The sequence below is a fragment of the Bactrocera dorsalis genome, chromosome 2, assembly GCF_023373825.1.
Source record: "Bactrocera dorsalis isolate Fly_Bdor chromosome 2, ASM2337382v1, whole genome shotgun sequence".
Classification (NCBI taxonomy): domain Eukaryota; kingdom Metazoa; phylum Arthropoda; class Insecta; order Diptera; family Tephritidae; genus Bactrocera; species Bactrocera dorsalis.
Genome location: NC_064304.1, coordinates 32,405,096 through 32,416,925, shown reverse-complemented (window position 1 = coordinate 32,416,925; position 11,830 = coordinate 32,405,096). Strand labels below are relative to the sequence as shown.

At 37.4% G+C, this 11,830-nt stretch overlaps 1 protein-coding gene across 1 annotated transcript; it reads left to right on the top strand.

The window, feature by feature from the left end:
- The first annotated feature begins 355 nt into the window (after window positions 1–355).
- Window positions 356–7,094, top strand: LOC105231823 (17-beta-hydroxysteroid dehydrogenase 13). The gene is made up of 6 exons (XM_049449689.1): window positions 356–651; window positions 5,873–6,028; window positions 6,103–6,279; window positions 6,339–6,411; window positions 6,477–6,783; window positions 6,849–7,094. Exons 1-6 carry the CDS (start codon window positions 493–495, stop codon window positions 6,943–6,945), a joined length of 969 nt encoding a protein of 322 aa, XP_049305646.1. The 5' UTR covers window positions 356–492; the 3' UTR covers window positions 6,946–7,094.
- The last annotated feature ends 4,736 nt before the right edge of the window (window positions 7,095–11,830 follow it).

Below are 11,830 nucleotides of genomic sequence, written 5' to 3'. Positions count from 1 at the left end.
TGTAAATGTTTCAAAGATTTTAAAGATCAAGCGTTGTCATAAATGCGTTGCAGTCGGCAGAGAACATATTGAAGTGGAAAACTTTTCGTGATTCAATAGTCTTAAATTTTAAATTTTTTTTTAAAACAGATCGTACAAGTCATAGTTCGGAATAATATTGCAAAACATGTTGCACGAATATCAATTTTACTGAGATAATTAATCGCACTGCCGGATATTACGCATATGAATATAAAAACATATTTCTGAACATACATATATGTATTTGAAATTAAAAATGATCATCCGTTTTTTAACATTGAGAGTGCATTCTCATAGGTGAGATATCGTTAAGGCACAACAACAGTTGCCGTCAGCAACATTTTTGTGGTCAAGCTAGTCCACGCAATCAGTATTCTTTCAGCGGTAGCGTCGAGCGCAACGGTTTCTTCTTTATTTACTGCACAAGTGATTAATTGATAACAAATATTTAACGAAATACTTGCACTACCAATGGCGTCGGAAACATTTATGAAGATACGCGCCTGGCTTGGGGTGGCCGTCTTAACGCTTTTTATGCCGACCATTCTCTTCATTTCGGTGTTGATGTATCTCTACGACAATTTTGTGAGAAGAAAAGTGTGCAAAGATATTGCTGGCGAAGTGGCTGTGGTAAATATTTGATTGAACTTTATTTCTTCATTTAAGAAAATAATGATTTGGGAACAAAATTTTGTGAGACTAAAATAAGTGTTTGGTATTACTGATCGCAAAATCAACTTCAGTGGATTGATTGTACTGGTTAATTTGAGCAGCAAAACACAAAAAAAAAAACATTTCATAGACTGTTTAAAAAATTTTCGGTCGCTTCCATTTTATTAAAATAAACTATTTAATTAAAATGTACACAATTAAGTGATATTTAAAATTGAGTTGAGTGTCCTTATTGGAAAGCTAAGAATGGCTGGGTTCAGTCTCTAAAAATGATGCAAAATGAAGATGTGATACAAGAAATACAATTAAATCAATCCTTTTAAATTAATTTAAAAATTCAAATTTAGGATCTTTTTCATTTGATTTAAGTTAGTTAACTAACAAATTAAGACAAAATTAACAAATTGACTAAAACAATGAACTGACAAATTGATTCAAATATCTTTTTCACATTCGTTCTACATTATTTGTTAGGCGCTTATTTGTTTCCGATATTTTTCATTAATAATTCATTATTCATTAATAATTATTCATTATTAATTGTAAATTATAATCATTAATAATTATAAATTGTAAATTGAAAGAATTTGATCGTAGTTAGTATTGTGTTACAGAATAAAATAGGGTTGCAATCTTTCGAATATTTGTTGATCTGGGATAATTCTGTGCAGACTCAATTAATGGTTTCATTATATGACGTAAATGAGTGTTAATTAAAGAACTTAATTTAGTCAATCAACAAAAAATTTTACAACAATGAGTTAGTTACTAAATTTAAAGATCTATTGGATGTTTATAATAAATGTTAATTGAGTCAATTAGCTAATTGCCTACATCAATGAGTTGTTTAATTGATTTCAAGATCTATTTTATGTCCGTTATATGTCATAATATAGTTTTTGGTGTCATTAGACAACTTAATTCAGTGTTAATTAATGAACTTAATTTAGTCAACAAAAAATGTTACTACAATGAGTTAGTTACTAGATTTAAAGATCTATTGGATGTTTATAATACGTGTTAATTGAGTCAATTAGCTAATTGCCTACATCAATGAGTCGATTAATTTATTTCAAGATCTATTTGATGTCCGTTATATGTCATAATTTAGTTTTTGGTTTCATTTTATAACTTAATTGAGTGTTAATTACAGAACTTAATTTAGTCAATTAACAAAAGTGGTTACAACAATGAGTTAGTTGCTTGATTTAAAGATCTATTACATGTTTATAATACGTATTAATTAAGTCAATTAGCAAAATTAGCTACACCAATGAGTTAATCGACTTCAAGATCTATTTGATGTCCATTATAAGTCACAATTTAGTCAATTTGCATATTAACCACGCTAAATAATTGATTTCAACAGCTGTCTGGAGACTCAATAGAAGATTTGTATTTTAAAATTCCTTGAATGTTTAATGTTATGATTTTGTATTTACTAATAGACAAGCTGACAATTATTTGAATCTTACGTTTGTCATAAGTGAGAACGAAATAATTGTTATCTTATCTGATTTTTGTCATAAAAAAATTAACATACAGGGTTGTACACACATTGATTTCTTCTTTTTTCAAATACTTTGACAGCCTGGAAAGACAAGATCAATTTCATGTCTGTATGTCTATCCATCTATATATATGTATATGAGAAAAATTGTCTCAGTTTTTGAGATATCGATATCTTTTCTCAGCAAAAAGGTACTTATTTGACAATGGATCGTTCAAAATCCGCCGCAGCAGCCACAGGTTGGTTCATAAGCAGAGTTGTAATTTTTTTAATAAAAAAAATGTTGTTTTAGTGAATCATCCTATACCATACATAAGTGGTATTTGGTTTTTAATAGCACATATACAACCATAAACATAATTTCAGCGCTAGCGGACCACAATATGCCAAAAGTACCGCTGTCTCTTCGCCAGAGTCCAAAAGTTATCTCCAAGCACATAAATATTTATTATGCACTTTCGCTCTCACTAACAAATTTCGTTATCAGAATTGCTAACAACAAACAAAAAAACAGCATAACGCAAATAAAAACTAGCAAAATAAAAAAAAAGTGATAAATGTGTTTATATACATACATACATATATATATGTACACGCATCGCTACAAGTTATTAACATCGTTTTGGCTAGTTACTAATCGCTAGTTTTTGTTCATGTTTAAAATGACTGTTATACCAGCTAACTGCTAACGGTTCTTCAACTGGTTTCACTTCCAACTGCGACAAAAAGCATAAAACTTTAAGAAGATTCACGGTCAAGGTCAAGCATTAATTCATTAGCAAAGCAATCAAAGTGGCAATGCACCAATTGCAAATTTTTTTCGACATACAGACAGACATAGTCATAGATACAGACAGTTATAGTCATAGCTTAATGGGCTCATGCGTCGATTCGTTAACAATACGTGATTGCATACCAATTTTGTTGGAATTCGTTTGTAAATTGCTTTGTCGATTTCAATATAGAGAGCAACCGTTAAGGAAAGCCGTCCACGTTACAGATTAATCGCTTTAATTGTTTACTTTGCAATTTGTAATTTAATAGCAATTCACCGCATTTATGGCAAGCATTTGTTAAATGAAATGCAAAGTACAAACACCTTTCTTTGTGCGAAAGGCTGACAATGAGAAATGATTTTTGCATATTGGAGAACAATTTTTTATTAAAGATAAAATTGAATATTTGGAGAAATTTTTTCGCAATAATTTGCAAATATTTTACACAAGTTAAACAATAAATTATTTGAACCAATAAAATTGGTATTGTGCTCTACTGACCAAATAAAAACTCAAACTTATATCATATTTTGAATGCACTCAGATCACTAAACAATAATACATTTTGACAAAAGAGTACGCGGAGATTGTAAATAATAAAATAATACAAAAATAAAAAACATGTCAATGGAAAATAAAATTGTCTTGTGACATCGAAACAAATACGAGGTTGACAATTAAGTAATGAGACTGATTCCATAAAAACCATATATTTCAAAATTATTCTACAACTCTGTCATCCCCTTCAAAGTAGCCCCCTTGGGCAGCTATACAGCGATTCCTGCGCGTTTTCCATGCTTCATAACATTTCTGGAACGTTTCGACTGGGATGTCCGCGAGTACCCTCGTCACGGCCGCCTGGATGTCCGTAATCGACTCAAAATTGGTTCCGTTGACCACCAAAATCGGTTTTAGGAAACAAAAACAAGTCACAGGGTGACATGTCGGACTAATAAGGCGGCTGTTGCAACACGGCGATCCCTTTAGAGGCCAAATACTGGGACACGCTCAGGGCGGTGTGACACGGCGCGTTGTCGTGATGAAGGATCCAGTTACGAGCCATGTCTGGGCGCACCCGGTTGACTCGTTTTCGCAATCTTTTGAGTACTTGGCAATGGGAGACTTGATTCACAGTTTTTCCCGGTGGAACGAATCCTTTTTGAACGATTCCACGGCTATCAAAAAGGCAATAATCGTCGTTTTCACCTTCGACTTGCTCATGCGAGTTTTTTCCAGGCGGGGGGCGCGCGGAGACAACCATTGTAAACTTTGGCGTTTGGTTTCCGTGTGGTATTGGAAAAACCAGCTCTCATCGCCTATAATAACTCGATCAAGAAGCTTGGGGTCGTTTTCCACTTGTTCCAAACAATCTTCTGCAACGGTCATTCGATCCTGCTTTTGCGTTGCTCTTGATTTCGTTTTTCCATTTTCGTGACGAGCACTACAAACACACGTCTACTCAACTTGACGCAGGAGGGGAACTAAACAAGTTAGATGGTACATATATCAATGGGGAGGGGAGGGATGCCGGAAAAAGAGAAAGAGAATTTCAAGGTTTACCACAAGCGCGGCAATAAAATCAGTCTCATTACTTAATTGTCAAACCTCTTATATACCCAGGATGATATTAGAAGGCTCTATAGGTCGAATAGCATATCTCCGAACCAACTCGACCAATTTCAAGCAAATTCGGTACATAATACTATCATGATGATCCGCTGTTGCAATGTGAAAATGGGCGCTATCTGACTACAACCACGTCAAGTTCATAAATCAAGCATCACCGAATATATTCATAGTACGTACGGCTGACTTTGTGCCGAAAATATCATTCTATTTCTGAGATATGTACTATTGAAATTTAGGAAAAGCCGCCTTTCATAATAATAAATTGTGTCAAAAATTGGCCTAATCGGTCGAAACTTCCTTTAACATCCATATAACAAATATAAAGAATTTTGAACTTACAGTTTACTTTCTTCTTCTTCTTTACTGGCAACTGCGCCCCAGTCGTTCTTCCTTTTCGTCAATTGGAAGTTCCAAGTGTGGCCTGTTCCTTGTCCACCAGATCTTTCCATCGAAGAGGAGGTCTTCCTCTGCTTACTCCAAGTACTGCGTCGAATACTCTCAAAGCTGGAGTGTTTTCATCCATTCGGACGACATAATCTAGTCAAAGTAGCCACTGTCTCTTAATTCACAGAAATATGTCAATGCCGTCGTATATAATATTTCGTACAGCTCATCGCTCCATTTGTTTCGCTGTTGCCAGTGCGCAAAGGACCATAAATCTACCGCAGAATATTTCTCTCGAAAACTCGTAACGCCGACTCAACAACTGTTGTCGTCTAATTTACACAACCGTATTAGTTTTGCGGGGATACCAAATTCAGACATAGCAGCTTTCAAATCGACGAAAAGGTGGTGTGTGTCGATCTTTTTTTCACGGGCCTTTTCCAAGATTTGGCGCATGGTGAAAATCTGGTCGAGTGTTGATTTTCCAGGTCTTAAGCCACACTGATAAGGTCCCATTTGTTTGTTGACGGTGGACTTTAATCTTTCACATGCTCGATAGAACCTTGAATGCGATGTTGAAAAGGCTTATCTCACGGTAGTTCCCTTCTCGTCGTATTATGCTTTCACTGTCATTCAACAGGCGGGCGAAGTCTTCCATCGATAATTTCAGTATGCTCCGGGCATCAGTCGCTAGACCACCTAGGAGTTCTTCAAAAGTATAATCTGGCCTTGAAACCTTCTGTTAATTTACACTAAATACGCTAATTTTATGATTCCAATTATAAAGATATTTTAGCCTTAAATATGTAGTATATCTAGTATCATAAATACCAAAATCATTCAGTTTATAAAACAACATACTTACTCAAATCCATTAAAGGTCACCGGTGCAGCAGGTGGACTAGGTAAATGTATCGCTGTAGAATTGGCCGCGAAAGGATGCCATGTCGCCATATGTGATATCAATTTCGATTTGGCTGTGACGACAGCTAAGGAAATCGCCGATAAATATGGTGTCAAAGCAAAAGGTTATAAGGTGAGTAAACTGGAAGCTCAGTTCAAAACGCTCAATTTAAATCTGATTTTATTCGATAATGCCTTTAAAAACAGGTGGACGTCACCAGATACGATGAAATTGTGGAGCTTAATGAGCAATTAACGAACGATATTGGTACCGCCACTATACTCGTGAATAATGCAGGCTTGCTGTTGCACTCAGATCAGTTAAATCCCACAGTGCAAGAAATTGAAGCGATGGTTAAAGTCAATTATTTGTCACATTTCTGGGTAATTTGAAGAATTGCTTACATTTAATATCCTCTATAGTCATTTCAATATTGTTTTAGACTAATCGTGTATTTCTCGAAAATATGAAACAAGCCAGACGTGGCCATATTGTGGCTATCAGCTCGATAGCTGGTAATTCTTTTAATATAAATTGCTAAACAGCTATTTGGTAAATATCTATTCTCAATTGCGCACAGGTCTTCTCACGTTACCACAATCGGAGCCATACTGCAGCGCTAAGACCGCCGTGCGCACCCTAATGCGTTGCTTACGCGCCGAACTGAGGCTAAACCGCATTACGGGCATTCATACGACCACTGTCTTTCCCTCCTTTCTGAAAACTCACGCAAGAGTGAAAACTTTTGTTCAGGAGAGTGGTTATGCTGATATGTATCCGATGATAGAGGGTGAAGAGGTGGCGCAAAGAATTGTACGTGGCATGCAACGTGGTGAAGTGGAGATCGCATTACCCGGATTCTTTATGATTCTCTACCGTTTCATAACGTATGCATAATTATACAAATTTGTGTGGAGTGTTAATATTTAAATGTTTGTTAATGAAATTGCAGGGTTTTACCGGCACGTGTCCAGGATTGGTTATTCTTCAGCCCATCGATTGTAAATTTGACTTCCAAACGTGCGATGGCATCACTAAAAGAGCAATAAGTCTTTATTTTCTTAGTTTGTAAATCTATTTAATTTCTCAAATATATATTGTAGACCAGCGAAAATCAATTGGTTTCTTAGTTACTTCAATTTATCTTAAATGAACATAACTGTGACTCTATAATTCCGAGAATGATCACCGATGAAAACCATTTGTTTTTAAATATTATTAAATTAGGTTTCATACAAAGAGAAGTTTTATTGTAATTTTTATCTTCGTCGAATTCTTTAAAGAATCCACCTACATGAATCTGGTGTTAAACGAAAACTGAAGCAACGTTCTAGGCTCAAAAATATCCACAAAAGATCTTAGGATTCAACGAAGGTAAAAGAAGTTATATTATCGTTACAAAGTCATTGGCGTTCATCGGTAATTTTAATATCGATATTCTGCTTGTCATGATTGTCTCATGTCTCTAATTGTCACAATCGTAATTTAGTGACTCTGTTAGTCAGGAGTCTCATTTTGGTATTCTGACAGATACAGTGTACTACTATGCAGTATACATACCCAATTTTATAATGGAACAAGTAAGGAAGGGCTAAGTTCGGGTGTTACCGAACATTTTATACTCTCGCATGATAAAGTGATAATCGAGATTTCATTATCCGTCATTTACATATTTCTTTATTTTGCTGTAAAACTAATTAGAATTAGATTCTGAGAGATTTACCGATATTTTCGGTGAATAATTAGGTTGGGTTAGTTAGGCACCGAGTTCTTCGTGTTCGATATCAGGGACCTTGAAAAGTTATAGTCCGATCACGACAATTTTTCCACAAGGGATACCTCAGCTCAAATACCGTTTTCGCGTAAAGTTTCATTCCGCTATCATCATTGGTTCCTAATGTATATATTATACAGAAAAGGCATCAGATGGAATTCAAAATAGCGTTATATTGGAAAAAGGCGTGGTTGTGAACCGATTTCACCCATATTTCGTACATGTCATCACGGTGTTAAGAAAATATTATATACCGAATTTCATTGAAATCGGTCAAGTAGTTCCTGAGTTATGGTTTTTGGTCCATAAGTGGGCGACGCCACGCCTATTTTCAATTTTTATTAAAAGCCTGAGTGCAGCTTCCTTCTGCCATTTCTTCCGTAAAATTTAGTGTTTCTGACGTTTTTTGTTAGTCGGTTAACGCACTTTTAGTGATTTTCAACATAACCTTTGTATGGGATGTGGGCGTGGTTATTATCCGATTTCTTCCATTTTTGAACTGTATGTGGAAATGCCGAGATATGTACAAAAAACTTAGTAGGGGGCGGGGCCACGCCCACTTTAAAAAAAAAATAAGGCCAAATATGCCCCTCCCTAATGCGATCCTTTGTGCCAAATTTCATTTTAATATCTTTATTTATGGCTTAGTTATGACACTTTATAGGTTTTCGGTTTCCGCCATTTTGTGGGCGTGGCAGTGTGCCGATTTTGCCCATCTTCGAACTTAACCTTCTTATGGAGCCAGGAAATACGTGTACCAAGTTTCATCATGATATCTCAATTTTTACTCAAGTTACAGCTTGCACGGACAGACGGACGGACGGACAGACAGACATCCGGATTTCAACTCTACTCGTCACCATGATCACTTCGGTATATATAACCCTATATCTGACTCTTTTAGTTTTAGGACTTACAAACAACCGTTATGTGAACAAAACTATAATACTCTCCTTAGCAACTTTGTTGCGAGAGTATAAAAATCGACCCGCTCTAGTATACATATGTATATACCAGTCTGAAGTGCCTTATGCTTTTGTTTTTTCTCGAAATCCTGCGTGTATGCGGCGATATCTCTAGAATAAGCGAAGTTTGGATTTTTTGAGGGTAGTTTGTTCTCTTTGCTATTTGGTACCTATTGCAGACTACTCCAACTGATCTCTCTAACAGTATGAGGGTTCTCCTCTTCTTCTGCTTCCAGTGACGTGTATTGAATCGAATATTTTCAACGCAGTAGTGTTCTCAACCATCCGGATAACATGACCAAGGAAACAACAATCAACTGTTTTGCCGAAAACACCTTCTTTGCCCACACAGGCGTGAAAGACGCCAAGCAGAATTTTGACTGAATCTTTTTCCCACCACAAATCCCACATCGAATAACCGACCTATCTAAGGCCTCTGTAGAGAATGTCATAAGGAAATAATCATCTCCATTCTCTTTCATTGTACTTTTTCAACGACGATGATATCAGGCTTTACTCTTACAAAGATACCAACCAGCTGTGCAGTGGACCTTTCCAAGTTAGAGACCGAAAATTCCAAGTACATGTATACATAGTCCTTAATAATATTTGTGGCAGTCGGCATCAAAAATAAGATATTTCAACCGTGGCTGTTGTCTCTCTTGGTCGCACCTCTGAATAGACGCTGCAATTGGACTTCAGCGAACCCTTAAAGCAAATAGGTGCATCGAAGCTGTCTCTTTTTTAGCTGACCCCAGGCTCCACACGTGTTGGCTACCTCATCTTACACAAGGCTTGCTCTCGTTTCCAAGATTAAGTGCATCCCCGAAGGACAACCACACCTTAAAATATAGATTTTCTTGACATCAAATCCAATTTTCTCTAACCGCTTTCGCCGCCAGCCAAGAAGAACCCAACAATTTAAACGCGTACGAGTATGAGGTCAAAGAACGTCAACTCAAAATCGTTGCACTCTCGCATAAAAAAAGAAATGAAAACAACAATAAAAATGCGCAAGAAGCAACCGTTAAAGCCACTCACGCGCATTCTGTTTGCTATTTTAGAACACAAAGCAGCGTTCGCGCATGAGCCCTGCAGCGCCAATGCACAGCGCACACGTGCACACATCCAAAGGCACACAAACAACCAAAGAAACAATAAACGAGCAATGAACCGCCACCATAAAAATAACAAAGAGACTGCAGTGCGCGAACATCAGGTGCCATTGCCACAACCAAAGCTATGAGCGGCCGGCTTGCCGCTACTCGAAGCACGAAGTGCTATGCGCTAATGCTGGGGGTCTTTTGAGGCGACGATTTGCTGCGCCGCTACTCGTACGCCACCGAATGTCATAATTGTAATTAGAATTTCACTGCGCGTCAAGAGTTTACGGCAAGCAGAAGTGCAGCTTTGGGAATAATGCATGTGTGTGTGTGTGTGTATTAATTACAAATATTTATGTAGCGCTAAATCTGCGGTGGCTCAAAACTCCGAAACTCTGGGGTTTGTGTTGCACGCCGCATGTTGCATGCTGCTTTGCTGCTGTCTATTTACATGCATGTGACAAGTGCATTTGAAATGCCCCACTCCTATCCATCCCTCCACACACCAGCCCCGCACTCTGTTGCTCTTTGCTCCGTCTACTCCTTTGACTATCGCTTCAAATCGCTCGGCACAACTTTTTTTCTTTTTAATGACAATTTCAATTAATTTTCTGGAGCTCCAGAAAAATTATGCTTGCAACTGATTCGAATTAAGGGCGCAGGGGGTCCAATTCGTTGCAAATGCAGTGATGTTTTTGTTGCTATTATTATATCTTTACGTTTAGTGCATTAACGGCATGTAAATATCAGACAAAATGTTTATAAATGTATGTGTATTTGTATGCGCTTGCGTCCAAGTGCAACTGAGCAATAGACGAGCATAGGTATTTATAAGTACTCGTGTGTTAAGTGTTTAGCGATGCTGAGTTTGCATAATTAATACTTTACCATATTATATATGTTCTCTGAGCCATCAGTGAGGTATCTAAGTTAAGGCTAAAGCCTACAGTTAAAGAATGTTCAATTGTATTCATCAATTGTACGAGTATATGTACAAGTATATTGCATATTACAACTCAATATGTCGCTATGCTATCAGAAATTCATCCTAACCTTCTATGTGACCACCATTTTAATCACAAGGAATTACAATCAAGTAATAAGCCCACATAAAAGAGGTTAGGGTGAAAGAACTGTCCCTAGTTTAGAGAAATAGTTTTTGTAAAAGCTCTGTCGAAGACATCAACCAGCTGGGCCGCGGCAGCTTCTGAATTAAGAGATCGAACAGTCCAGGTGCATACCCTCAAATCGTAATCCTTATTTCGTTTGCCATGGTCGTCATCAAAATCGGTATCTCTCATCCGAGGCTGTTGGTAATTTTTCATTGGGGGCATTTTTTACGTGACGGGTTGCACAACCCTGTGAAGGGGATGTTTCGTCTTCTCACTTTAGCTCGCCTTCAAACGGATGTTCTTAGGCTACACAGAGGATATTTGGTCAAAGACCGGAAGTCATAAGCTCCTTAAGCCATATGTAAAAGAATCGTTTCTGGCCACTCCAAAGGGAATGGCGATGAGAGAACTTTCCTCACTTGCGTGAACTTCTACACATGATTCCATCCTCCCTCGATAACAACATCTGATGAGTCGAAATTGCGAGTTTTCGAGAGAAAAGTTCTGCGAAAGATTTATGGCCCTTTGTGCGTTGGTCACAGCAAATATCGCATTCGATGGAACGATGAGATATACGACCACATTGACATAGTTCAGCGAATGAAAAGACAGCGGCTACCCTGGCTAGGTCATGTCGTCCGAATGGACGATAACACTCCAGCTCTGAAAGTATTCGACTCAGTACGCGCCGGGAGAAGCAGAGTAAGAAGAACACCTCCACTCCCGTGGAAAGACCAAATGGAGAAGGACCTGGCTTCGCTTAAAATCTCCAATTGGCGGCACCTTGCGACGAAACGACTGGCGCGCTGTTGTTAACTCGACTATTACCGCGTAGTGGCGCCAGTAAAGAAGAAAAAGAAGAATATAGAAATATTGTATTATTATACACGTAACCTCACAAACTGCATATTCATGTGGAAACTATAATTAGAAGCTTTGCTTTTTTGGTCGGCTTTAAAACCACTGCGTTGTTGTACTCT

Bases quoted from the DNA above. Each gene is read 5' to 3' on its own strand.
- LOC105231823 (XM_049449689.1), top strand. From the start codon at position 493: ATGGCGTCGGAAACATTTATGAAGATACGCGCCTGGCTTGGGGTGGCC. The intron at 6,280-6,338 runs GTAATTTGAAGA...ATATTGTTTTAG, and splicing joins ATTATTTGTCACATTTCTGG to ACTAATCGTGTATTTCTCGA. The intron at 6,412-6,476 runs GTAATTCTTTTA...AATTGCGCACAG, and splicing joins GGCTATCAGCTCGATAGCTG to GTCTTCTCACGTTACCACAA.